Raw genomic sequence first — 27,221 nt, forward strand, 5'->3', positions numbered from 1 at the left:
GGGTTTCCTGCTCAGAAGGTGGTTGGTTTCTGGGAGGAGTCAGAAGATCTGATTCGGGACTGGAACCAGCTGGTCTGCCACCTAATACAAGAAGGTGAAGGAAGGGCCAAGGAAGAAAGCCCTCATGCTAGGACTGAGCTTGCAGCCAGGAGGCACTGGGAGATGAGCACAGTTCAGGGCTCCCCAAAGAATAGAGGGCCCCTGCAGCAGCCCACGGTGGGAATGCTTGGAAGTGGTCCTGGTTGCCCTGGAGACTTGTCCATTACTATTGCTAGCTCGGAACATGCCAGAGGCACACCAGGCAGAACCCCTTTTCCACCCTTAGCAAGCGCTCACTCTCAGATTCCTGGCTTTGCCTCAAAGTAAATAATTAAAACAAGAACTGGGTTTGGGCAGATTTTCCTTTCCCACCCAGAGAGACCAGCAACCTAATGTAATCTGTGAGGCTGCGTGTCTACGCGTTTCTTAGTTATAAACTGCTTAGGAATCATCGAGATGACTTATAGACCATTACGGTGATCACATCAGCGGGAGTGTGGAGTGGACGGCAGTGGGGAGACAGATCCACATCGGGTAGGGTCTCCACAAGTAGGGACAGTAATGCCAGCCTGATTCACACCAACTAATGATGGAGGGTCACATCCCAATTCAGAGGTTTCCATTCTTTTGGACTAAAGGCACGGATAACAATGGGTCATCAAAAAGTTTACTTTCTTCATCCATTTACTTATTCTATATTCAACAAATATTTAATGAACACCTGCTCCTTGCCAGGTCCTGGGTTAATACTTCAACTGCTGGGTTTACTCCAGAATGCTCTTTGAAAGTTTCCCAAAGTCTGTTTTCATTTTTAACTTATAATTTTGAATTTTTGTCCACTGTATCTTTAAAAGAAAGGCTTCTAGAATTGTCTTTTTTTTTTTTTTTTTTTTTTTTTTTTTGCGGTAAGTGGGCCTCTCACTGTTGTGGCCTCTCCCGTTGCGGAGCACAGGCTCCGGACGTGCAGGCTCAGCGGCCATGGCTCACGGGCCCAGCCGCTCCGCGGCATGTGGGATCTTCCCGGACCGGGGCACGAACCCGTGTCCCCTGCATCGGCAGGCGGACTCTCAACCACTGCACCACCAGGGAAGCCCTAGAATTGTCTTTTGTACTGTGTTTTCTGTTTTTTTTTTCTTGCCCCCCTTAAAACACTTTTTTTTTCGTTTTACACAGCTGACTTATTTAAAATTTTCCTTTCTAACCCTGCTGCTTTTAAATATTTTTCTCCAGCTGGAGGATTAACAATTCACTGAACCAGTTGGTAAAGATCTAGTCCAGAAGAATAAGTACCAAATAGAATCCTAAATTATGTCAAAATTTTTTACCTGGCTTCCTGAGATTTAGGAAGATCCTTAATTTTAACTCTTAATATGGCTCCAGATCAGGGTTTAAATTTAACTTCTTTAGGGATGCCTTCTGGTTTAGCAGATTTACAATGTAATTGCATCTTTTCTAAAGAAAACTCTGAAAAAAAGGGTGTTTCATATAGAAGGTCGGAGAAAGGTGGGTGGAAGAGAGAGAAATGAAATTAGGGTGGAGCTCAGAAGGTACTAGAGTCTTTGCGGGAGACCATGTTGGAATTAGAATTTTGTTTTTTAGACCTCAGCATACCAATCAAAGAAGCTAACTACTGACTCTTTAGATTTCTGGGGTTCCTCTTAAATGTATTAATTTATTTGGGGGTTCCTCAAATGAATTAATTTATTGATTTTGATATGTCAAAAGTTCCCCCATGTTGACGATCGTTATTCTAAACTCAGTTTTTGTGCTTTATCGAAGTAAGTGCAAGAACTGGGATTATAGTGCAACAGGAAGCAGGAGTTCTTCCAAGAGGAGTTTGCAGATTAGAAGAACCCAAGATAGACAAGAAAGGCTACTTAGTAAGAATGTGTGCCTGTGAATGGTATCTTGGGTTCCCTTTCTACGCAAAGGTTAGGAAGGGGCCATGTAATCAATGACCTGACAATCTTTGACCTCAGAATACAGACTAAAAGTGATCTTCTTTTACACCTTGGTGAGATAGATAGAGAGCGGCTCTCAACAAAGTTTTAAGGAGACCCAAAGCCAAGTTTAATCATTTACCTTTGCCTGAATTGGTCACAATCTAATGGAGCTCCAACTGTTGTCCCCTAGGACCAGCTTGGATTGGATTGTTGACTTATTGGGCCATTCCATATGGAACACTTCTTTGTGTATCAGAAATAAGGCTTTTCAGTACAAAACAAAAACACGTAAAATAAAACTTTACAATATAGATAAACAAAAGCAAAAGCAAAGTGAGCAGCAGGGGATCAGCAGTTTAATGGCAAATGCAGTTATCAAATGGTATGCCTCCAATAAAAGAGTCTAATGAACTTATACAAGACCTATGTCTAATTACTCAATAGTATACCTCCCAGACAAAATGTCTAATGGCCATATACAAAGGCCTAGGTATAATTATTTACCAGAATGTACATCTGTAAACTAAAATTTCTATTTACTTTACACAAAGACTGAGATCTAATGATTTTATACAAAGACGTACTTGGTTAGAAATTTTAGAAGCCGTGAGAACTCAGTGAAACTCATTAGATTCAGACTATAGTTGAGACTGACTTATCTGGCAGCAGATCTGAAGGACAAATAGAGTCTGAATACAAGGAACCTGGTAAGTATATCTTTTGGTTTTGGGAAAGCAGGAAGTTCAGAGTTTGGTGTACTTTCCTGGTCATAGGTGGGCTGATATCTGTAGAAGCATATTTATTTGTTGATTGGTTGGCACTCTGAAATATATTTATGGGGTTGAGTCACTTCATGGTTAAGTGACCCTTAGAAGTGAGGGAATGTTACTGATTGGTTGGCTTGTAAAAGTGTGTTACCTGAGGAGAGTTGTGATTGATTGAGCCAATGGGTTTAAAACTGGTTCTGGTTACCATGATTACACAACAATCAAACTTTTCCTAAGAAAGTGTGAAACTTTGAAATGTTCTCACAGTTGATACCTAGTATCTGTTTTCACTAGAAAGTAGTGCAATTTCACATCTGATCACCTCCATAAAACAACTGGGACAAAAATGTCCATTACTGCGTGATCCAGTATGAGACCCAGACTGAATGTCCCGTAGGAATTCAGAGAAGTGAAAAGATCAGTGAGGACAGAAAAGATTTCTATAGCTTGGATTTGATTGGGTTGGGTAGTTTGTACACGTATAGGTAAAAGGCATACCCTTCGAAACTAAAAATACACAGGCATTTCCTATATATTTAGGCAAATATGTAAAATATACGTAGTTTTACATATAGGCAAACTAAAAAATATAAGCATTACCTTCTAAACCAAAAATTGGAGTACATGATTTGATATACAGTTTGACAAGAGGCAGAATATTTGAAATTATCCCTCTCTTGGAGAATCTGAGGTCTATGGCTTCAGAAGGTGTGGCGACTGTGGATGGACGGGCATTCAGGTGGGAAGAGTAATGTGAAAAAAGATGTGAAAGACCAGAAGGGACTAGGAAGGTCTTGGGTTCATGCGGAACATCAGGTGGGAGGGCTGAGATGCAAGCAGATCATGGAGACACTGGAGAATCTGGACAGGGGTCTTAGGCGCTGACATTTTTGAGGGAGGAGCAGCAGGATGAAAGAAGGTCACAGTCCCCAGTCTGGCAGGGATGTTTTGGGGTGAATGTGCTAGAGAGTGCAGGAGGCGGTTTGAGATGCTGACAGCTGGATCAGAGGGTGGCTGCATAGGTGGAAGAATAATAGACATAATAGGAGAGGCACTTGGGAAGGACAACTGAAGAATAAGATGGGGTGGATTCCTGAGAAGTTTTTTGGTCATTTAAGGTGAGGTTATGTCACCTTAATATAGGGTCGAGTTTCCCATTTTGGAAACTGCGAGATCAGTGGTTCCACTGATATTCTTCTTTTCCTTTAAATACGTGTCTTTTCCCTTGATTAATCTCACCCCATTCCGACGGCTCTCTTGTCTGGAGTGATAAGGATAGATATCAGACATAGATGGCACTAGATCAGGGTCAGGAACACTGGGTAGGATTTGAGTTGGCAGAAATAAAATGGAAGGGCGTGTGTGAGGGAAGAGGGTGGTGGTGGAGAGCGAGTCTGGTCAGAGGCGATGGCACAAGCCTTGCTATGTTTGGCAAAAATGCATAGCCATGGATGGAGAGAGGGAAATGTCTGTACCCGGTTAGGGCAGGAGACATATTAAAATTCCTAGGGGAGTGGCCTCAGGCCTATGCCCCTAACTACTTCTTTAAGAGCCGTTGTTTAAAATTCCCTATGCTGAGCCCCATAGAGCCACTGGACTAGCTATTACCACAGAGCAAGTTCTGTCCCTGGAGGAAGATGACTCAGGACTGTGACAACCGGTCTTTTCCCCTCCTAACCTAGAACTTCTTACTGTGATTCAGTTTGGGAGGAGAAGGGCTTGGTAGAGCTAGACATCCAATTAAATGTTCTTGGGAGATTGCCTTCCCTCTTTTCCTACCAGCTAGCTAGTTTTCTCCCTCCCTCCCTCCCTCCCTCCACCCCTCCTTCCCCCTCACTGTCCCCACCCCCCTCCACTAAAATACAGTTAGGAAGAAAGAGGTATCAACCACGAGACCCTCTGGTGCACAGGTCTGAGATGGCAAATAGGCTTTGCGCCCTAGAATTAATCAGTATCTCTCATTCACTTACTCTAGCTCAGAAGCTGATTTATCTTCTGATCTTAAAATGCTGAGTCTGGTGGGACTTAGAAAAGTTTCTCTCTTGCCACTCCTAACACAAAGCAAAAACGAATCCTTAACAGACTTATAAGCATGTAAAATCAATATGAGTCCAGAGCCCTGAAGCAAGTGTTGCCTGACCTTCAGGAAACTGCTCTCTCCACTGGGCTCACGTTAAGAAGACCCCCTCCGCCAAAATGCCCGCCCTCCCTGCTGCCCACCCCAGAAAACCGTGCCCCTCAGGAATCAGATGCTGAGATATAATTACAAAACGTTTTTTATTTCAAAATGCAAAATGGTGGTCACTGTAATAATAATAACAATAACAACAATAATAATATAAAAAGCATTTCTCCTCCGTTCACCCTAGTGCAAAATGCTGGATGCAGTCAGATAGCTGGAAGGTTTTGGACATGTCATCTTTCTGCAGTGCTGCACAGCAGCAAAACTCAATCCCAAACGCCTTTTGGTGGATCCACGTGGTAGTTCAGTTCTAAAATCAGTAGCTTCTCGTCAGTCCAAACAGCACGAGACGCCCACTCGAGCCCGACCCTCGCGCTCTGCCTCACTCTCCTCTCCCTGTGTGTCTCTCTCCCCCTCCCTCCGCCGGCCCCCAAGGTTCCTACGAGGCGTACAGCCGGTTGGTCGGGGCCCGGCAGCCCTGGACAGCCTCCAGCTGCTTGCTTTTCTCCAGCAGGGCCCGCGCCCGGAGGGCCTTTCGCTCCCGGGCGGCCTGCAGCTCGGCCACCGCTGCCTCCCGCTCCCGCTCCCGCTCGGCGGCCGTGAAGGGGCTGCACAAGGTCTCCATCAGGCCGAGCACGGCGCCGAAGAGAGCCAGCACGCCGCCCAGCACATACAGCCTCACTAGACTCCGTCTGGGCTTCTGCGCCATCAGCTCCTTGGCCAGAGGAATCAGCTCCTGGACAGTTTCCATCTCGGCTCCGGGCTCTCGGGGTGGGAGTGATCTGCGAGAGAAGCGGAGCAGAAAAGGGGGCTTTTAAGCCACCGAAAGACGGATGCATCCTCCCGAGCAGCCCTCACTCGGCTCTCTCGGGGTAGGCCTGCAGAGAGGGGAGCCCACCCGGGACCCCGCGCCCCGCCGCGCTCTTCCCCGCCGGACTCACCTAGGGGCGTCGAGCGAGCAGCAGGCAGCGCAAGCCGGGTGGGCGGTCACGGTGTGCGTGGGTCCCGCGGCTCTGCGTTCTCCTCCTCCTCCTCCGCCTCCTTCTCCCCTTCCTCGGTAGCCGCGGGTCTTCCGGATGGAGATTCCGCAACTGACACCTGGTCAGCGCCCCGGGGCCACTTATATGTTTTTCTCCGAGCCCCGCCTCCTGGGCTCTTTGGGCTGGTGCCAGTGCTGCACCGGCCAGAGAGTGGAGGGGGCGGGAAGAAGAGGGTGGGGGAGGAGCGGGGCAAGGACCCTGGGGGAGTCAGCCACGAGATGTGCACGTCGCGCCGGCTGTGTGAGCCCGGGGTGCGGGGGAGGGCGGGCCTGGATGTACAAGGGTGAGGACCCAGAGCCCAGGGAGGTATCCACGTCCATTTCTGACCTCTTTCTTTCTTTTTCTTTTTTTTTTGGTACGCTGGCCTCTCACTGTTGTGGCCTCTCCCGTTGCGGAGCACAGGCTCCGGACGCGCAGGCTCAGCGGCCATGGCTCACGCGCCCAGCCGCTCTGCGGCATGTGGGATCTTCCCGCACCGGGGCAGGAATCCGTGTCCCCTGCATCGGCAGGCGGACTCTCAACCACTGCGCCACCAGGGAAGCCCCTGACCTCTTTCCTAATCGTGTGGGTGGGTGCTTCCCTCGTCCGGGGCAGCCTGGAAGGACCCCTTATAAGGACACCTGGGGTTCTACCTAACTGAAAAATTAGTTTTTATTCAGGAGGTTTGTCGTCTTCCCACATGTGTAGGGATCCGAGGTAGAAGGCAAGGGGGAGGGATCCGGGTAATGATCAGAACGGGTCTCCAGGCTCTGCATAATGCACTTTGTGCTTATACTGTTTATTTCTGGTCTGACTGGTTTTATTCATAGGTGCTTGCATCGCTAGGGTCACTTGATAGATAACTATTCATTGAGGGCGCCCTTTATACACAGATGGGGCGAGTGTGTGTGTGTGTGTGTGTGTGTGTGTGTGTGTGTGTGATGTCAGTCTCTGTGCCTGTAGGTGTTTGTATCTGTACTTTTGTGTATCAGGGAACTGCCGTTAAATTCAAATTGTCCCCACTCCCACTTGAGAAGTGAAGTTGGGGGCTAGGGAGAGGTGAACATGGAAGGGGGGGCCGTTGGTAAAAGTTTGTCTGCTGGTCTGAACTGCAAATATTTCATTACTTTCCTCAATAATTATATGCCACTTCCCTGGATCTGGGGGGGCAACGCCACCGTACCAGCTCCACTTAGCATAGAAACAGTTTAGGGACAGAAGAGTGAGAATAGGCAGCTTGGGTAAGAAGCTGAAGAGTAGAGAGTACTCTAGGAAGCATGAGGAGGGTAGGGTTGATTTCAACTAGGATTAAACTTCCTCATCTTTGCGGCGGGTGTTCTGGTTTAGCTTTGGTTATCCATACACAAGAGTTAGTTAGCAAGTAGGGGAAAGGAGAGACCTTGGGCTAAAAGCGCTTCAAGCAGAGAAAGGGAGAGGGCAAAGAGAGGAGGGGGAAATTGGACTGGCCAGAAAATTGCAAAAGTCAGTGATGCAATCTTGCAACAGCAAAGTCAGTCAGGCTGAGCCTTGCGGGGAGGGACCAGGAAACGGCTGTTGCAGGGCTCACGTATTGGGTCCTTGGAAATTTTAACAGTAATCTTTCTTTGGGGTCTGAGGCAATTTCCTAGACAATTCATTTTAAAAAGGCAACAGTTACGTCTACCCTTCACCTTGGCTATTAGTAGTTCGGTTAGTAGGATTTGTGTGTGCAGATTGGGCAAGGATACGTAAAGAGCTTATTTGAAATTCTACATTTTAATATGTACACAAGCAGTCAAGGTGACAAAGGGCCAAAGAGGGATGATTCCTGGAGGCCTGTGTCCCCTGCTTATTTATTCTTTTCACCTCGTGATGCAGGAAAATTCTGTAACAAGGGGGGATGAATATCAGTCTTGGCATTTTCTTTGAACCTTCCTTATAATTTTGGAGAAGCCTCTAATAATCGGCTTCTAATTACCTAATTACCCAAGATCTGTATGAGTTTCAAATACTACGGCTTCTGAATGAGCGTATGCTGTACACCTTAATACCAGGGCTTTCACGTGATTTCTGCTCTGACGGTGAGTCAGCCCTTTGGAGCTTTGGACCCAAAACTCCGAAATGGACTGTTCAGTGAGCATTTCTAGTATTTCTGTAACTCAAAGACGCAAACTGCACGCCTCCCGACGTCAGCAGACTGTAATGTGTATGGGGTTCCCCTTTCTTGTGATTTGCTGCGGTACAGCACGTCACCATCTCAGATGGGTTCTCCTCTGTCCCTCTCTGATAATCCAACTTTGTCCACCGCCCCAGGCCCTACCAGCTTGCTGGCCAGGGCTGGGCGGAGAGGGTGGCCAGTGCCATGGACTGGGGTCACTGGTGGATTTGGTGTTCCTTGTTTAGGTGGTAGCTGGAGCTGAGTGTGAGATGGTGGGAATAGAAGGCTGAGGAATCCAGGTTCACCACATGCCTAGAAATTTCTGACACAGCTCCTCTGTCTGGGTAGGAAAGAGTACCCAGTTCCTAGGGTAGCAGTTTGGCGAGGGCTTGGGAAACTAAGCACGTGATTTGACTGCGCTGTTGTCTCTTTAGAGATGTAAAGCCTTGTGTTGCATCATGCATGTCAGACATAGGGTATAGCGGTCAAGGTCATACCAGTTGTAGGGTGACCAACCATCCCAGTTCGCCTAGGGCTGAGGGGTTTCTCCAAGATACGGGACTTACAGTGCCGAAACTGGAACTGTTCCGGGCAAACTGGAGCCCATGAGTCTATCCCAACGTTAATTCCTGCCATTTCTCGGAAAGCAGGATTGGTGAGTTTAATATTTGTTTATTTTGCTTGCCAAATCCCTTTCTCCCAAACATTAAAACATTCAGAAGTATCAGCAGAAGAAGCAATCACAAAGGGGCAACGTATGGTCCGAGGAGTCAGTTCAGAAGAGGGATAGAGCTATCCCAACAACCGTGCTTAGGGGTTTGAAGGAACAGGGGACAGACGTCTTTTGGATGGTTGGTTGTGTGTGAGCCTCAATTATAGTAGTATTATTTTGTTACTAGCTTGCTGCCTGTCAAAGTCACTGCCCAATTCCTGAGGTTCCAGGAGGCTAGAGCATGGGGATCATCACAGGAGATATGATAAAACTATTTGTGTATCTTATACTCCAGTTTTTTCAGTCCTTGAGTTACTTTCATTTCATGTAAATTAGTTTTGGAGAGAAGGTTCTTATCTCTGAAATATCAATGGATGATTTTAAAATCTACATGGCTAACCTAATTTATCTTCCTCTGATCTTGTACATTAGAGTTCTAGTGTCCTGACATTTCTGTGTGGATATCCTGCTTTTAACACAAGCCTGCCGCACTTGAAACAAGACTCCCCACTTTCTCTGTACTCTTCCAAACTGAGTCACCTTCTCAATATTCTTATTTCTAGCGGTGGCATCTCCATTTTGCCTGTTCTCTGGGTTTGAAATATTGTGACATTTTCTTTTAGAGGTCTTCCCTGACCTGTTTATCACACCATTCCCTGCCCAATGCCCTGCTTTATTTTCCTTCCTAGCACTTCGTACCTGGCTTTACATTGATGTAATTATTGGTTTGCTTTTGTGTTGTCTTCCACACCCACGTGAAGCTAACCTTTATGAGGGCCAGAGTTTTGTTTTATTCTTCACTGTGTCCCCAGGACCCAGTATAATCCTTGGCACATAGCAGGTCCTTAATAGGTAACTATGGGATTAATGAATGTCTTCCCCATTGGACTGGCAGGGGATAGACTATGTTTATTAAGTTTGCATGCAGTCAGACTTTCAGTGGATACTCAAGAAGCATTCAGGGTTTATTTGTTTTTGTTTTTTTTTGACAGTTTTTTTTTGTTTTTGCCTTTAGTCCTTTCATCTCTAATCCATCTCAAACACTACCACCAAATAAATCTCCCTAAAATTAAATTTTTATTCTTTTTTTTTTTTTTGTGGTATGCGGGCCTCTCACTGTTGTGGCCTCTCCGATTGCGGAGCACAGGCTCCGGACGCGCAGGCTCAGCGGCCATGTCTCACGGGCCCAGCCGCTCCGCGGCATGTGGAATCTTCCTGGACCGGGGTACGAACCCGTGTCCCCTGCATCGGCAGGCGGACTCTCAACCACTGCGCCACCAGGGAAGCCCTAAATTTTTATTCTTAATTGCCTTTTTCAAAGCCCGGATGATTTCTCATTGCCCACGTGACGAATTTTTGGATTCTGCACGTTAAATTTACTTGATCAATATTCTTGGATCCGAGACCTCTATCATCTGATCTTCCCTACTCATCTAACTTCAGATACTATTCTTCTCCAACAAGAATCCTTTGTTCCACAGATGGGTTTCATACAGCCCAAGAAACAATTCCTTCTCATTGCTGCCGCCTCACCTTTGCTCCCCCTCTTCCTCCTACCCGAAAAGCTCTTCTCTTCTACTCTGTCTTCCTCCTTTCAGGTCCTGTGCTCCAAGAAGCCCCCACTGCCTGTGCCAGCACACTCTGCTCTTCCCTTTCTGCGAATTCCAGCTGGCTTTGTGGCTGGGACCGCACAGGTTGGCACTGCATTATGTATTGTTTTATACAGCGCTCTCATTGCGTCCTGTGCGCTTGCCCTGTCTCTGCAGAAGACCAGGTCTTTGTACCTTTCACGGTGCTAACGTAAAATAGGGGTCCAGTCAATGCGAATGACATTGACCTAAAAGTCAGAACTGGGATAATGATTACAAAATGGTCAGTTAAGACTCTCTTGGGAGGTTATTTTAGGCACAGTGGCTTGTCCTTGGCTCAGAGCCTTGGGCTTGAAATTGCCCAAGACCTGGCAACTTGGCTCGATCCTCTCCACTCTGGCTCCCTCACCTTTTACTTCCATTCCCAACTTCGTGTCTGACATTGCAGTGACTGGCTTACCCTTTGGAATCCCTCCTACCTGCCCCCGGGACCCCAGGGCCTTGACAAATCAATACCAAGGGATAGACCCTTCACAGACATTTTGCTTTTGTCCCTCACAGCTTCTGGCCAAGCAGAGACACTAGCTGCTGGAGCAGGCAGCATGGGCTGGGAGCAGTGGCACCCTGCTGCCCACATAGCACAAGCCCAGTACTGTCCTTCACAGGTTTGAATCAGTGCAAGGAACTTCCTTCAAGCTCAAGTGCTAGCTGGACTTAAGAGTATGGGGCTCTGGAGTCAGACACACTTGGGTTCCTTCAAGTCCTGGTTCCTCTTGCCGGGGTCTGACCTTGGACGAGTGACTTAACTTCTCTAGCCTCCATTTCCTCATCTGTAAAGTGAGGATGATGCTAACACCAACTAAGGGGTGTGGTGAATACTGAGCTAGGGCACTATGAAGGGCTTAGTGGTCTGGCACCAATGAAGCAGTTGGTTCAGTTATTATTTGATTATGCTTCAGTTGTCTTTGCTTTCTGCTCCACGTCAGCAATTCCCGTGGTCCTTTATCCTAGCCCAAGACATTTGCATTCCCTAGGTGGTGTAGGCAGCAATAAGGTCCAGAGCCTTTGTTGAAGCCAGCTGTGTGTCTGATACTATGTCATGTATAGCTATAAAAAAAGCAGAATACAAAGTTCTCCTTGCCCTCAAGTAGCTCATAGTCAAATAGAGGACACAAACATTAAATAAGTTATGACAATATATTGAATACTAGGGTAAGCACAATCATAGAACTATATACCAGGTAAACAAATAGAATGAGAAGTGTATTGATTCAGTTTGGGGAGGAGGTGGTCAAAGAAGGCCTAAGAGTGGATGTCTGAGCAGCTTAGCGTATTAAAGGATGAATAGTGTTCACTGATTCTGGGAGGGAAAGGAGGGGTTCAGGGTTGAGGATTCAGGAATGAGAGAGGACTTCACATGAAAAGGGGAGGATGCATGAGAGTACACTGCATGGTCCAAGAGAAGTTAGGCAAGATTGGTGTTAGAGCATAAAGGATGGGTTTGGGGAAATGGCAGGAAATAGTATGCAAGAGGCAGGTGTTTAATCCTAACTATCAATTTGTCTTATATTGAATTGTTTATCCTGTAGGCAATGGGAAACACTGATGAATTTTAGGCAGCAAAAGAGTTCAACAAGGTTACCATTTTAAGTAGATAACTATGGTAGAGTGAAGAATACATGAGAATGGAGCAAGCTAGAGGCAGCAAGTGGGGTATTGTTAGAATAATTCAGGCAGGAAGCGGTGAGGGAGTGGACCAAGACAGAGGCAGTGGGGACAGAGGGAAAGATCTGAGTGATAAATTATAGGTGAAACTGGCAGACTGTGGAAGAGAGAGGAGTTGGAGGTAACTCCCAGGCTTGGAGAAGAGAAGAGGAAAAACATTTGGTGAGGAAGAGAATGAGTTCCATTTTGAATGTATTAAGTTTGGGCTGTTTATGGGACATACAGGCAATGATGGTCAGCAGAGAGTTGTATGTAAACCATGAATCTGGAGCTCTGGAGAGAGGGTAGGTCTGGAGTTGAAGATTTGAGAGGTTTCAGTGAGTTGGGGATGGATGAGATCTTTGGAATGGGAGAGATCACCCATGAAGGGACAGAGAGAAGAGGGAAAGGTTGAAAGTCTGGAGATTGAGGAAACTTTGATGCTTGCATAAGGCTGGTAGTGAAGCAGAGCAATAGGTCTTATTTCCTAAATCAGCTTCCAGAGTAGTTCAGTTCTAGGGGTATGTATCACAAAATCTGATTTTCTCCCTTCATATCCAGAATCTAGGTCAGAAGCCCTCTTGTGATAAAGTACTCTTTTCTTTCCTTTCTTTCTTCTTTCTTTCTTTCTTTCTATCTTTCTTTCTCTTCCTTCCTTCCTTCCTTCCTTCTTCCTCCCTTCATTTTTTCTTTCTTTTTTCTTTTTTTTTTTTTAGTAAAGCCAATACTTTATTCACATTTCCTTAGTTTTTGCCTAATTTCATTTTTCTGTTCCAGGGTCCCATGAGAATATCACAATACATTTAGTCATTATATGTCTTCAGGCTCCTCTAAACCGCGACAGTTCCTCAAACTTTCCTTGTTTCCACTGACCTTGACAGTGTTGAGAGTACTGGGCAGGTATTTTGTAGAATGTCCTTCAATTTGGGTTTGTCTGATGTTTTTCTCATGGCTAGACTGGGGTTACGGGTTTGGGGGAGGAAGATCACAAAGGTAAGATGACATTCCCATCACAGCATATCAAGGGTACATGACATCAATGTGACTTATCACTGTTGACGTTGACCTTCAGGCTCAGGTAGTGATTGTCAGGTTTCTCCAGTGTACTCCTTAAAAGGAAGTCACTGTGTATGGCTCACATTTCGGGGGCAGAGAGTTATGTTCCATCTCCTGGAGGGGAGAGTATCTACATTATTTGGGATTCTTCTGTCAGGTTTGTCTATTCTCCCCCATTTAAAAGGACTCTTTTCTAGTGTGGTAGGCAGAATTCTAAGATGGCCCAAAGATTCCTGCCCCTGGTGAACAAGCCCTGTAAAATCCCCAGGACCTGTGAATATGATTGGATAGTCACTCCCATGATTCGGTTATGTTACATGGCACAGCTAATTTTAAGAAAGGGAGATTATCCAGGTGGACCTGATCTATCATGTGAGCCCTTAAAAGGAATTGGGCTGTTCTTGAAGAAGAAATTCAAAGTGTGAGAGGGATTCAAAGTGAGGGAGAATCTCCCTTGTTAACTTTGAAGATGGAGGAGGCAATGTGGCAAGAAATGTGGGTGGCCTCCCAGAGTGGCTCCCAGCTAACAACCAGTGAGAAAATGGGTTGTCTGTCCTACAACCATGAGGAACTAAATTATCCTGCAACTACGTCAACTTGAAAGAAGACCCTGAGCTCCAGATGAGATTGTAGCCCCCTGGATATTAGCCTTGGGAGACCCTGAGCTGCTGTGCCCAGACTTCTGACTTACAGAAGTGAAAGCCTATAATTGAATATTGTTTTAAGCTACTAAGTTTGTGGTAATTTGCTATGCAATAATAGACAACTAATACAAGCAGTATGCTTGGAGCTCCTGCTGGGATGCCAGGAGAAAACCCAATCAAAACTTGATGAGGATTGGGGAAGACTCCCCGGGATGAGGAGAATCTGGCTTTGATTCTGTGGTCCATCCTCATAAGCACTTCTTTGAAGACACCTTGTCCTTCCTTGTCCTTCTCTGTTTCTTTCATGTTTACCCAGAAAGACTTAACTGTGGTAGAGTCAGCTGTCTGCTCTATATCAATCTACACCCAAGAAATTGGAGAAATTTGTCAAACTAGGCTGCCTGCTTATTTTCTATAAATTTAAGATCACAAATCTCAAATGAACAGTTAGCTATAACTTATGTTTTCCCAGTCAGTTATTTTTATTATTCTCTAAAAAGACTTTTCTACACTTTCTCCCCACCTCTTAAACAGGCTGTATCCTCTTCTTCCCTGATACCTCCTGCCCTGGTAAGATAGAAGGAATCAGCCGGGAGCTACTTCATTTTTCAACCACCAAATCTATCTGCATCAGTACCCACACTCTCTACCTTCTGTCACGTTACCAGGGAGGAAGCATCCTCCATTCTTTCTATATAGAGGTGCCCCTAAATCTCATCCTGACTCCTCTATTTAAGGTCTTGGGAACGTACACAAAACTTAGGTTGCTTTGGGTTGCAAGTAAGAATCTAATTCAAAATGATTTAACAATAAGACAAGTATATTATTTCACAAGACAGGGTTTCCAGGATTAATTCAGTAGTGTAACATTATTAAAAAGCAAACAAACCTGGTTCTTTCCATCTTTCTAGTCTGATATCTTCAGCATCTTGTGGAGATTGCCACAGTCTGGCTCACATGATGTTTCTAAGATAGCTGCCACTGTTCTAGGCATTGCATTCAATATGATAACATCTGGTGAAAGGAGAGAGACTGTTTTTCTTTTTTTCTTTTATCAGCAAAGAAACCTTTCTTAGAATCTTCCTAGAGACTTCCTTTCATTGGCCAGAAGTGCATTAAATTCCCATCCCTAAGACTACTTATGAAGGAAAGGATAACCTTCATGAACTTGGACCAGTGGTTCTCAAAGATTCTTCCTGGGACCAGAGCAGTAACATTACCTGAGAACTTGTGAGAAAAGCAAATTCTTGAGCCCTACTCCAAGCCTACTGAATCAGAAATTCTGGATGCAGGACTAGTTGTGTTTTTAAAAGTGCTGTAGGTCATTCTGACACTTGCTAAAGTTTGAGAACCACTGGCTAAGGCTAATCTTTGAACTGGGGAAAGGACAACAGCCCTGAAGACTTGAGAAACACTGGGGATCTTTAAGCAAGGAGGAAGGAGGGTAGGGATTTTGGATAGGAAGTCAACTTCCTGCCAGATCCTTCCTCTTTCCTGAATAATCATTTTCTCCTTTATTATGGTATCCCTCAGCATACAAACATACTCTAATATCTGTGTCTTAAAAAACCTAGTCCATGACCCCAAATCACTATCCCGCTGCTGCCAGCATTATTTGCTCCTCTTCATAACTGAAACTGTGTATTAACAGTTGTCTACAATCACTGTATTTATTTCTTCATCAACCATTCATTCTTTTACCCACTCCCATCTGGCTCCCATTAGCACCACCCCAACAAAATCCAATGGGATGCTTATTAAATGAACTGAATTTTAGTATTCAACAGATAGAACCATTTCTTCCTTCTAGAAACACTTTTTTTCTTTTTGCTTCAGGGACACTGCACTCTCTTGTTTTTCATTGTACTGCATTATTTTATTCTTCTAAGCTCTTCTTCATTACACCTTTCTCCTCTATCAATCAGTGGTTCTCAGCCTTGAATGTCCATTAGAATAACTGGGGAGCTTTTAAAGTTTCTGAAGACCAGGCTGCACTCTAGACCAATTAAATCAGAAATCTCTCCAAGCAGGACCCAGGCATTAGTAATATTTAAAGCTCTAAAGGTGATTCCAATGTTCAGCCAAGATTGAGAATCATTGCCCTTAATATTGGGGTACCCTAGAGCCCTACCAACATTATTTTCTTAGATCAGTGGTTCTCAGCTCTGGCTCCACTTTAGAATCATCCTGGGAACTTTAAAAAACTACTGTTGCCTGGGAGTTCCCCAAGATGAATTGATTGTGAATCCCTGGGTTGATTCTAATGTGTAGCCAGAATTGTGAACCAATTCATAGATGATTTCCTATAGTTCCATGGATTGAGACTCAGTACTTTCCTATAGAACTTTCTGCAATGATGGAAATGTTCTGTATCTGCGCTGTCCAAGATGGTAGCCACTAGCTTCTTGTGGCTGTTGAGCACTTGAAATGTGACTAGAGTGTCTAATAAACTGAATGTGTACTTTTATTTAATTAATCTAAATTTAAATTAAATAACCTTATAAGTGTGGCTAATGTCTAGCATATTGGACAGCACAGCACTATATGTTAATGACTCTGAAATTTATTCCTCTCTCCTGAGCTCCAGGATTACATATTAAGCTGTCTAATAGGTATCTCTTCTTGGATATCTAATAGAGTGTCTTTAAGTTAATACATAAAAATGAAATTCCTGATTTTCTTCTTCAAAATTTGTTCCTCTCCTAGTTTTCCCAATCTTGGTAAAATGTTACCACTTCAATTGCTAAAGTCCCAAACATGGAAACCATCCTTTATTCCCTTCTTTCCTCATCTTTGTCAGCCAATTTTCAGCAAGTCCCATTTGTTCTACTTCCAAATATACAATTTGACTCTGTCTTTTCACCTCCAGCACCTCCAACCTGGGCCAAGCTGCCATTATCGCTCACATAGAGCAGCCAAAGCTAGAAGTCATTGCATCCTTAATACATGCCTTCTAAGACCGTTGTATGTATTAGCTTGTTAATCCTACAAATAACTCTGCAGAGTAGGTAAACTACTGTCCCCATTTTGCTTAAGTAATGTGCTTTGGATCGCACAGCTAGTCAGTGGCAGAAATGGGATTCAAAACTAGATTGTCTGATTCTAGGGTCCATATTCTTCACCATTCACTTTTCTGTCTCTCTGACTGTCTATAAGGCCCCATGTCAGTGGTTTTTCATCCTGGCTGCAAGTTGGAATCATCCAAGGAACTTTAAAAAATACCAGTTTCACAACCCCACCTCAGACCAGTTAATTCTCTTGGGGTCAGACCTGGGCATCAGAAATTTAAAAAAAAAAATCAGGGAATCCTACATAACCAGTGTTTAAAACCACTCCCTGTCTGAGACCAGGCCCCTGCCCACATGTCCCACCCATTTCAGCTCCCACCTCAATCATACTGTTCCTGTCCCTTCTTCCTACCTGTAGAAGAAGCTAAGCTCTTTCCTGCCACAGGACCTTTGCACTTGCTCATTCTTTGCCTGGAACCCCCTTTTCAGGTATCTCCTAGGACTTGAGTAAGCCTTCAGAGGTTCTAATCCCTGAAAATATTGAATGCTGTAAATCATAAAGATCAGAGCAGAAATAAATGAAGTAGAAATGAAGAAAACAATAGCAAAGATCAATAAAACTAAAAGCTGATTCCTAGAGAAGATAAACAAGATTGATAAACCTTTAGCCAGGCTCATCAAGAAAAAAAGGGAGAGGACTCAAATCAGTAAAATTAGAAATTAGAACAGAGAAGTTACAACTGACATCATAGAAATACAAAAGATCATAAGAGACTACTACAAGCAACTATATGCCAATAAAATGGGCAACCTGGATGAAATGGACAAATTCTTAGAAAAGTACAACCTTCCAAGACTGAACAAAGAAGAAATAGAAAATATGAACAGACCAATCACAAGTAATGAAATTGAAACTGTGATTAAAAATCTTCCAACAAACAAAAGTCCATGACCAGATGGTTTCATAGGTGAATTCTATCAAACATTTAGAGAAAAGCAAACACCTTCTCAAACTCTTCCAAAAAATTACAGAGGGTGGAACACTCCCAGACTCATTCTACGAGGTTACCATCACCATGATACCAAAACCAGACAAACATATCACAAAAAAAGAAAATTACAGGCCAATATCACTGATGAACATAGACGCAAAAATCCTCAACAAAATACTGGCAAACAGAATCTAACAACACATTAAAAGGATCATACACCATGATCAAGTGGGATTTATTCCAGGGATGCAAGGATTCTTCAATATACGCAAACCAATCAATGTGATACACCATACTAATAAAGAATAAAAACCATCTGATCATCTCAGTAGATGCAGAAAAAGCTTTTGACAAAATTCAACACCCATTTATGATAAAAACTCTCCAGAAAGTGGGCATAGAGGGAACTTACCTCAGCATAATAAAGGCCATATATGACAAACCCACAGCACGCATTATTCTCAGTGGTGAATAACTGAAAACATTTCCTCTAAGATCAGGAACAAGACAAGGGTGTCCACTCTCGCACTGTTATTCAACATAGTTTTAGAAGTCCTAGCCATGGCAATTAGAGAAGAAAAATAAAAGGAATCCAAATTGGAAAAGAAGAAGTAAAACTGTCACTGTTTGCAGATGACATGATACTATACATAGAGAATCCTAAAGATGCCACCAGAAAACTACTAGAGCTAATAAATGAATTTGGTAAAGTTGCAGGATACAAAATTAATACACAGAAATCTCTTGCATTCCTGTATATTAATAAAGAAAGGGCAGAAAGAGAAATTAAGGAAAAAATCCCACTTACCATTGCAACAAAAAGAATAAAATACCTAGGAATAAACCTATCTAAGGAGGCAAAAGACCTGTACTCAGAAAACTATAAAACACTGATGAAAGAAATCAAAGATGACATAAACAGATGGAGAGATATACCATGTTCTTGGATTGGAAGAATCAATATTGTGAAAATGACTGTACTACCCAAAGCAATCTACAGATTCAGTGCAATCCCTATCAAACTACCAATGGCATTTTGCACAGAATTAGAACAAAATTTTTACAATTTGTGTGGAGACACAAAAGACCCCAAATAGCCAAAGCAATCTTGAGAAAGAAAAACAGAGCTGGAAGAATCAGGCTCCTTGACTTCAGACTATACTACAAAGTGACAGTAATCAAGACAGTATGGTACTGGCACAAAAAACAGAAATATAGATAAATGGAACAGAATAGAAAGCCCAGAGATAAACCCACATACCTATGGTCACCTAATCTATGACAAAGGAGGCAAAAATATACAATGGAGAAAAGACAGCCTCTTCAATAAGTGATGCTGGGAAAACTGGACAGCTACATGTAAAAGAATGAAATTAGAACACTCCCTAATACCATACACAAAAATAAACTCAAAATGGATTAAAGACCTAAATGTAAGACCAGACACTATAAAACTCTCAGAGGAAAACATAGGCAGAACACTCTTTGACATAAACCACAGCAACATCTTTTTTGACCCACCTCCTAGAGTAATGGAAACAAAACCAAAAATAAACAAATGGGACCTAATTAAACTTAAAAGCTTTTGCACAGCAAAGGAGACCATAAGACGAAAAGACAACCCTCAGAATGTGAGAAAATATTTGCAAATGAAGCAACTGACAAAGGATTAAACTCCAAAATATACAAGCAGCTCATACAGCTCAATATCAGAAAAAACAAACAACCCAATCCAAAAATGGGCAGAAAACCTAAATAGACATTTCTCCAAAGAAGATGTACAGATGGCCAACAAACACATAAAAAGATGCTCAATATCACTAATTATTAGAGAAATGCAAATCAAAACTATAATGACGTACCACCTCACACCGGTCAGAATGGCCATCATCAAAAAATCTACAAACAATAAATGCTGGAGAGGGTGTGGAGAAAAGGGAACCCTCTTGCACTCTAGGTAAGAATGTAAATTGAGCAGCCACTATGGAGAACAGTATGGAGGTTCCTTAAAAAACTAAAAATAGAACTACCATATGACCCAGCAACCCCATTACCGGGCAAAACCATAATTCAAAAAAACACATGCACCCCAATGTTCATAGCAGCATTATTTACAATAGCCAGGACATGGAAGCAACCTAAATGTCCATTGACAGAGGAATGGATAAAGAAGATGTGGTATATATATATATATATATATATATATATATATATATATATACACACACACAATGGAATATTACTCAGCCATAAAAAGGAATGAAATTGGATCATTTTTCGAGACGTGGATGGACCTAGAGAGTGTCATACAGAGTGAAGTAAGTCAGAAAGAAAAAAGCAAATATCATATAATAACGCATATATGTGGAATCTAGAAAAATGGTATAGATGATCTTAGTTGCAAAGCAGAAATAGAGACACAGACGTAGAGAGCAAATGTATGGATACCAAGGGGGAAAGGGGTGGGGTGGGAGAATTTGGGAGACTGGGATTGACACATATATATTATTGATACTATGTATAAAATGATGGGATCCCACTGATGGCATCATGCTGTATAGCACAGGGAACTCACCTAGTGCCCTGTGGTAACCTAAATGGGAGGGAAGTCCAAAAGGGAGGGGATATCTGTATGTGTATGGCTGATTCATTTTATTGTGCAATGGAGGCTAACACAGAATTGTAAAGCAACCATACTCAGTAGAAGTTAATTAAAAAAAAAAGATTGAATGCTCTAATCTGCCCTAGTAAATCAAAATAAAAACGGTATTAAACTTTAAAATATGTGTAAGGGAGGGTTTCCCTGGTGGCGCAGTGGTTGAGAGTCCGCCTGCGAATGCAGGGGAGACGAGTTCGTATCCCGGTCCGGGAAGATCCCACATGCCGCGGAGTGGCTGGGCCCGTGAGCCATGGCTGCTGAGCCTGCATGTCCGGAGTCTGTGCTCCGCAACGGGAGAGGCCACAACAGTGAGAGGCCCGCGTACCGCAAAAAATAAATAAATAAATAAAATAAAATAAAATAAAATAAAATATGTGTAAGGGAGACATACAGTATTCTAATTCTGCCCAAGGTGTCTACTGCAATGTCTTTAAAAATATATTAGATATAAAATTTTTCAGAAGAAATTTTGTTGCCTCTCCTTTGCTGGTGCCTTAAATACATGTTTAGGCTGCCTTGTAATGTTCAGCCCTAAATCTCTCAGGCTTATCCCAAGGGTCACCTCCTCAGAGAGAATTCTCTTACCCATCCTTTCTGAAGTGGTACTCCCAACATCCTGAGACCCCCATCTATCATGTCATCCTGGTTTTTAAAAATATTTCATAAAAATCATTGAAAGCTGTAATTGTCAGAGTTAGTTTCTAGTTTACTTCTTTATTGTTTGTCTCCTCCATAAAGGCAGGGTCTATCTAGTCTGTTTTGTTTGCTGCTGTATATTTTTGTCCTAACCTAGCACAATGCCTGGTATAAAATATATGTTCAGTAATTATTTCTGAAATGAAAGAGTGAATGAATGCAGGCTGATGTATGACAAGTAGCAGTGAGTAGATTAAGTGTAAGGTAGATGGGCCAGCTTGGGTTGTTACCCTGTATACGGCTATCATCATGGGGTGAGATGGGAGAAGTGAGTTCACAGAAAGGGAGTTCTCCTGACTGGTTGCTCCCCAGGAGGGAGGACCCTGGTTCCAGCAACCTGGGGAAGGCTTAGAGCTAAGGAGGGAGATGGCAGCAGGAACAGGCTATGATGCTGGATGGATTCTGGAGACAGCGAGAGCTAGTATTTATTGTTAGGTTGTAATTTCCCTGTGTCACCTTCAAACTTTCAGTAAAATTTCTCAAGCTCAGCAGTTATGTCTTTTGTTCTTAGGAGAATGGAGAAAGGATCATACATTTGTGTTTGGGGCCAAAATAGTCTGGAGAGATCGGGGCAGCATGGAGAAATGGTAAAAAGGGAGCTAGGGTTGTATAAGGACAAGCAATTACTGGAATGAATTTGCATTATCTGTTAGCATCTCCTTAGAATCCTCAGAATTAGGGTTATTCACATAATAGAGGAAAGAGTGACTTGGAAGTCTAAAGAACTTGAGGTCACTCTGGTTGCATAATTAATGAATTATTTGGCAATTATGTGTTTAATGTCTGTGTTCCATGAGACAGTAGTCTCCCTCTGGACAGGGATGTATGTGTCTGACTTGTTTACTACTAGGTCAGTGGATGCCTGGCATTGAGTGGGTGCTCAGTAAATATTTATTTTGTGAATGAATGGTTCGGGATATTTTTGAGTTTCTTGGTCAGAAGTCAGAAGGGTTTGCTGAGATGTGAGGGGAAACTGGAAGAAAAGCCCAGGCTCTGAGGATGACGACCGGGCAGAAGCTGTGGGTGGAGGGGTGTCAACGTGCAGGCTGATTCGCTGGGAGGATTCAGACCTAAGCTCGGGCCTCAAGGACAACTGGAGGGAGAACAGGTCCTGTCAGAGACCCAGGCAGAAAGGCCAGAAAAACAGCAGACCAGATACACAGAGGGGTGTAAATGAGAGAGAAGTAAATGAGTGCTCATGCCAGCTCCTGGGACACTGCTGATGCCCAATAAATGGACTTAGACAAGCAGATACACCTAGACCCATTTGGCTGTGGGGCAGAGTTCTTAGTGTACCAGACTTGGCCCTCATTGGCCAAGGGTTGGGATGGGCCTGAAACTCCTGGCAGGACACATTTTCATTGGCAGCACAAGGACAGGCAAGGGCCGACAGACCTTTTGCTACTCATCTCCCGATTATCTGGGAGTGACCAAGAATCCTTGAGTCATGTTTAGGAATGCTTGCTTCCCGAGACTCTCTCTCCATTTGTGCCCTCCTCTCCCCTGGACCCACATTTACGCCTTTCCTCACCTCTCAGGCTTCTAAAAGCTGGGGCTTGAACATCTTGAGGACCTGGATCCGTGACTGATCCCAGAAGTATTTCAGTTCCAAACACCAGAAGTACAGCCAGTTTGATTCCTGGCCTTTCTGTCCCCAAGTACCAGCCATTGTGGATGCGACTGGGAGCACAGCCTTGGAAGTCTGCTCATCAGGGGATCAACTCATCATGAATTTTCTCAGGTTCTAATTCTTAAGGGAAAAAAAGGTATTTCTTTTCCTGGATGATTTTCTGTCTATGTTGTCTTGAGAGGGAGTTATAGGTATCAACTCATGGTTGTGCAGTATCAACTCATGGCATCATATACTTTGAACACTTTTTGGTAGATTTCTCCTTGCCCCAAGGATTCATACTAATAAATCAATATGTGTTCATTGAGCACTTAACTGTGTGCAGACAGTGGGTGATGCACTCATTGGCAGATAAAAAGAGTGGCCAAGGGTTGCCCCTGTCCTCAAGGAGTTTGCAATCCAGGTGTGGGAGCAAATCACAAAATAACTAAACGTTGAATAGCTGTAAGTATGTAAATTTGAGGTGGAAGGGATCTACAAGACAGAACAGAACTGGTTGCTACTTGAATTGTATCGGTAAGGTCTGCTGATGGAGTTCGGGAAGAATTTACAGAAAATAACAGAGAAGCTATCACCTATCCAGTAATCTGATCTGAGTCTTGGATTTAGCATTTGGCCAAGTACACAAGGGTGGAAAGGGCGGTGTAGACAGTCAGAGCCAGATGAATGAAGCCTAAGTGTGGTCAAGGGAATGAAACGGCAGGATCAGAGCACTTGTGCGAAGCGGGGCTGTGTGAATTAGGGCCAAAAAGACAGCTTTTTTTTCAGCAGAACTCCAAGAGCCTGGCTGTGGACTCTGGACTTTAACCCAGAGATGACGGAGAGTGTATAGGTCAAAGTACTTGCCAAATCCAACTTTGTAAATGGAGTGCTTAGCCAAAATTTACAAGACGAAACGCAATAGGAAAAAGTGCAAAGGCTTGTGTGTCCTGTGTGTGTGCATTTGTGAGTACACGCATGTCAAGAATAGCACAAATTCAGGACGCCACTGACCTATTTTAATGGCATTTGACTTGAAAAAGATAGAGGTATTAATGTATCTATAAACTCAGTATGAGTCCTTGATGTGATTTGACTGGCAAAAGCCTCCTGCACATCAGGCTGCAGCAGTAGGAGCAGAGTCATACTCTTTTCTTCCCCCAAGTCCTCGAAGAGGACTACTGTGCTGAGGTGAGCCAATATCCACACAGGAGCTTCCTGAGCTCTTTCCTGTGAGAGAGTTTTATTCTCATGTGCTATTTCCACCCGGGTTTTTCTTGGGCTCACGGCCAACTTCACTTTCTCAGATCACTGTGCATCTGCACTCGAAGTTTACTGAGCCACTTGAGATGACACCTTCAAAAGTTGTCAGGGTGAAAAAGTATCGATGTACAACCAGGTGACCAAGTATTTGTCTGGGACTGAAGAGCGTCCTGGGAAGTGGAACTTTCAGGGCTAAAGCGAGAAGAGCCCCAGTGAGCTAGGCTGGTTTGTCACCTTACAACATACCAGAATCTTCTCATTGAAGGTTTGCTCTCACCACCAGTGGTTTTTCTCTTAAAGACTGGAGTGGTGTATATGTCTCATAGATATTTACCATCTGGGTACAACCTACAGAGATCTCACTGTGTTTAAGGTTTTCCATGAGGCAATCTTGGGATGCTTTAGGCTTTGCAAATCTAAAACATTCACTATGGGCATTTTTCCTACGAGTATCCTTGAGCAGTCATATTCTACACATTATCCTATCATGAAATTTTTTTTAAATGAAAAACAAATTCTCTCAATTTTGGGAGGCCAAATGTTGTAGTGGAAAGAGCATGGATTTTGGAAGCTTAAAGATCTGCTGTTGAATTCTGGTTTCACCATATACTAGTTGTGGTGGACAATGCTCTGTGTTCACAAAGTCCTACTTCATTTTCCTCTTTTGGGCATGTAGGAAGGTCACTTAGGAGCCCTCTCAGTAGATCTGCCCAGTAGGTTGTAAGCAGCATGACTGTGAACCCTGGAGTAACTGGGGAGAGTTCCTCCGTGCCCCTATAACCTTGCTGCCGAGGCCACTAAGACCATGTGTCCTGGCTGGTGCAGATGCAGGATGGCGGAAGTCCCTGAGTGACTGTGTGGAACAGAGGACCTCTTCCCTCACCATTGTTCTGCATCATACAAGCAACAAATAATCATTTGTCAGTTGTGTTAAGCTGCTGAGATTTTGCGGTTAGTTTATCACTGCAGCATAACCTAGCCTAACTTGACTAAAACGCTAGTTCTGTGTCTTCATCACTTCAGGCTGCTCTAACAAAATACCATGGTTGGGTGGCTTAAGCAACAAGACATTCATTTTCACAGCTCTGAAGGCTAGAATTCCAAGATCAAGTTTCCAGTAGTTTGGGTTCCTGGTGAGAACTGGCTTCTTGACTTGCAGATCACTGCCTTCTGACTGTGTTCTCAACATGGTGGAGACAGAGTCCTGGTGTCTCTTCCTCTTCTTATAAGGGCACTAATTCCATTATGAGGGTTCTACCTACATGACCTCATCTAAACCTGATTACCTCTCAAGGCCCCCACCTCCTAAGACCATCACATTAGGTGTTAGAGTTTCAGCATATGAATTTCTGAGGGTCCATATTCAGTCAATAACACTCGGAAACCTTGAACAAGTTATCAAATAACGCTGAGGCTGCAAAAAAGTTATAATAATAAGTCCTTTCAAAGAGCCACCTTAAAGGGCTGCTGTGATGCTTAAATGAGATATTGTAGATGTGGTGTTTAGAGTGATGCCTTACTTTCTTACACGTTTACAGAGGAACTGTGTTAAGTGCTTTCTTGACATAAACCTAACAGCCCCAATAAGCAATACTTCTTAAGAAGGGGAAACCACACCTTACAAAATCTACAATGATGTAGAAAACTTGTAGAACTCTGGGGCAGTCTGTGGGTTTAGTGGACAGGTTCAGGACAAAGGAGGGAGCAAAGAGAAGAAAGATTAATCATTTGTAGGTGGACAAAAATCACTCTCCTCCTCCTGAAACTTTTTGCTTTATTTGTACTGATTATTCTAGCAAAATATCCTCATTGTGGAAGATGAGAGCACACAGAGGAATATAAAGAGATGGGAAATGTAGCATTTTGGATATTCTCTCCCTGTCTTCTCTCTATTATTTTTTCTTTTTCTTTAAATTGAAGTATAATTGATTTACAATATTGTGTTAAGTTTCTGGCGTACAGCAAAGTGTATATACATATATATACATACCTATATATATACATATATATTTATATTCTGTTTTTGACTCTTTTCCACTATAGTTTATTACAAGATATCAAATATAGTTCCCTGTGCTATTAAGTAAATTCTTGTTGTTTTTCTATTTTATATATAGTAGTGTGCATCTGTTAATCCCATACTCTCAAATTATCACTCCCCCTTCCTTCCCCTTTGGTAACCATAAGTTTGTTTTCTATGTCTGTGAGTCTGTTTCTGTTTGGTAAATAAATTCATTTGTACTATTTTTTAGATTCCACATATGAGTGACATCATATAATATTTGTCTTTCTCTGTCTGACTTACTTCACTTTGTATGATAATCTCCGAGTCCATCCACGTTGCTGCAAATGGCAATATTTCATTATTTTTTATGGCTGAGTAATATTCCATTGTATATACATATGACATCTTCTTTATCCATTCATTTGTTGATGGACACGAGTATTATTTTGTCTTTAGAGTTAAGTAGATTTTATGCACGTTTGTTTTCTTATTTTTTTCCCCCAGAAAACCGTATCTCGTAAACATTTGCCCAGGCTATTAAAACCTCTTTATCAGTATTTTAGATCAGAAGAGGGTCAATTTTGAATGACGTTTTAAAGGGAAGGAATTAGATTAGATAAGGTCTCATTACCCTTGTCTGATAGAACATAGACCAGAATTTAATCCGTGTAAGGAGAAGCCCCTGGGAAAGAAAGCGCCTTTTCTCTATAGCCCTCAGACTTGTTGGGCAATTGCCCCGAGGTAAGTAACAAACTGCTGTCCAGACCAGCTTTGACTCCTCTCTTTATCAGGGGTTGGACTCTTGGTTTTGTTAACTCTTGGAGGCCATAAAACAATACGTCTGTCATGCTTCAGCTTGCTCCTCTGCCCTCTGTCCTCCGTAAACACCCCACATCCTGTCTTTCCCTGTCTAGGTAGGCCGGAAGCACCACGCTGCTCTCAAGGAGCTTAGCTCGTCTGGCCCGCCGAGTGCCCCCTCTTCCCTTCTCGTCCAGATCACTGCTCTTCAGGAATTTGCAGCCCTAAGGAGCTGATTGGAATGTGGGACCTGGGGCCTCCCTGGGGGAGATGGAGGGGGGCAGCCCAGGTTGGCCCACTGCCTGGTAAGTGAGTTGTGAGACATCTGGATGGAACGGTATTTGCTTTCTGTTAAGCACAGCTGCAAAGACTGCTGCTCACGCCCCAACGCCTGTGTGT

The 27,221-nt window shown here is 43.4% G+C and overlaps 2 protein-coding genes across 9 annotated transcripts in view; one reads left to right on the forward strand and one right to left on the reverse strand.

Moving 5' to 3' along the window:
• Nucleotides 1–5,007: 5,007 nt before the first annotated feature.
• On the reverse strand, nt 5,008–5,682 carry G0S2 (G0/G1 switch 2). Its single transcript, XM_067729103.1, has one exon. It carries the CDS (start codon nt 5,680–5,682, stop codon nt 5,371–5,373), a length of 312 nt encoding a protein of 103 aa, XP_067585204.1. The 3' UTR covers nt 5,008–5,370.
• The window catches only part of LAMB3 (laminin subunit beta 3), a 67,886-nt gene continuing 46,329 nt past the window's right edge, over nt 5,665–27,221 (forward strand). For 4 of the 8 annotated variants that reach the window (XM_067729095.1, XM_067729102.1, XM_067729096.1 and 1 more), the window contains exons 1-3: nt 5,665–5,803; nt 22,686–22,913; nt 26,939–27,127. The gene's annotated coding sequence lies outside the window, so the exon portion shown is untranslated. Of the gene's footprint in view, nt 5,804–5,902; nt 6,033–6,258; nt 6,278–22,685; nt 22,914–26,938; nt 27,128–27,221 lie in introns of those variants that run through there. The other 4 variants (XM_067729100.1, XM_067729097.1, XM_067729098.1 and 1 more) reach the window with 4 other exon arrangements.

The sequence above is a fragment of the Pseudorca crassidens genome, chromosome 2 (assembly GCF_039906515.1).
Source record: "Pseudorca crassidens isolate mPseCra1 chromosome 2, mPseCra1.hap1, whole genome shotgun sequence".
Classification (NCBI taxonomy): Eukaryota; Metazoa; Chordata; class Mammalia; order Artiodactyla; family Delphinidae; genus Pseudorca; species Pseudorca crassidens.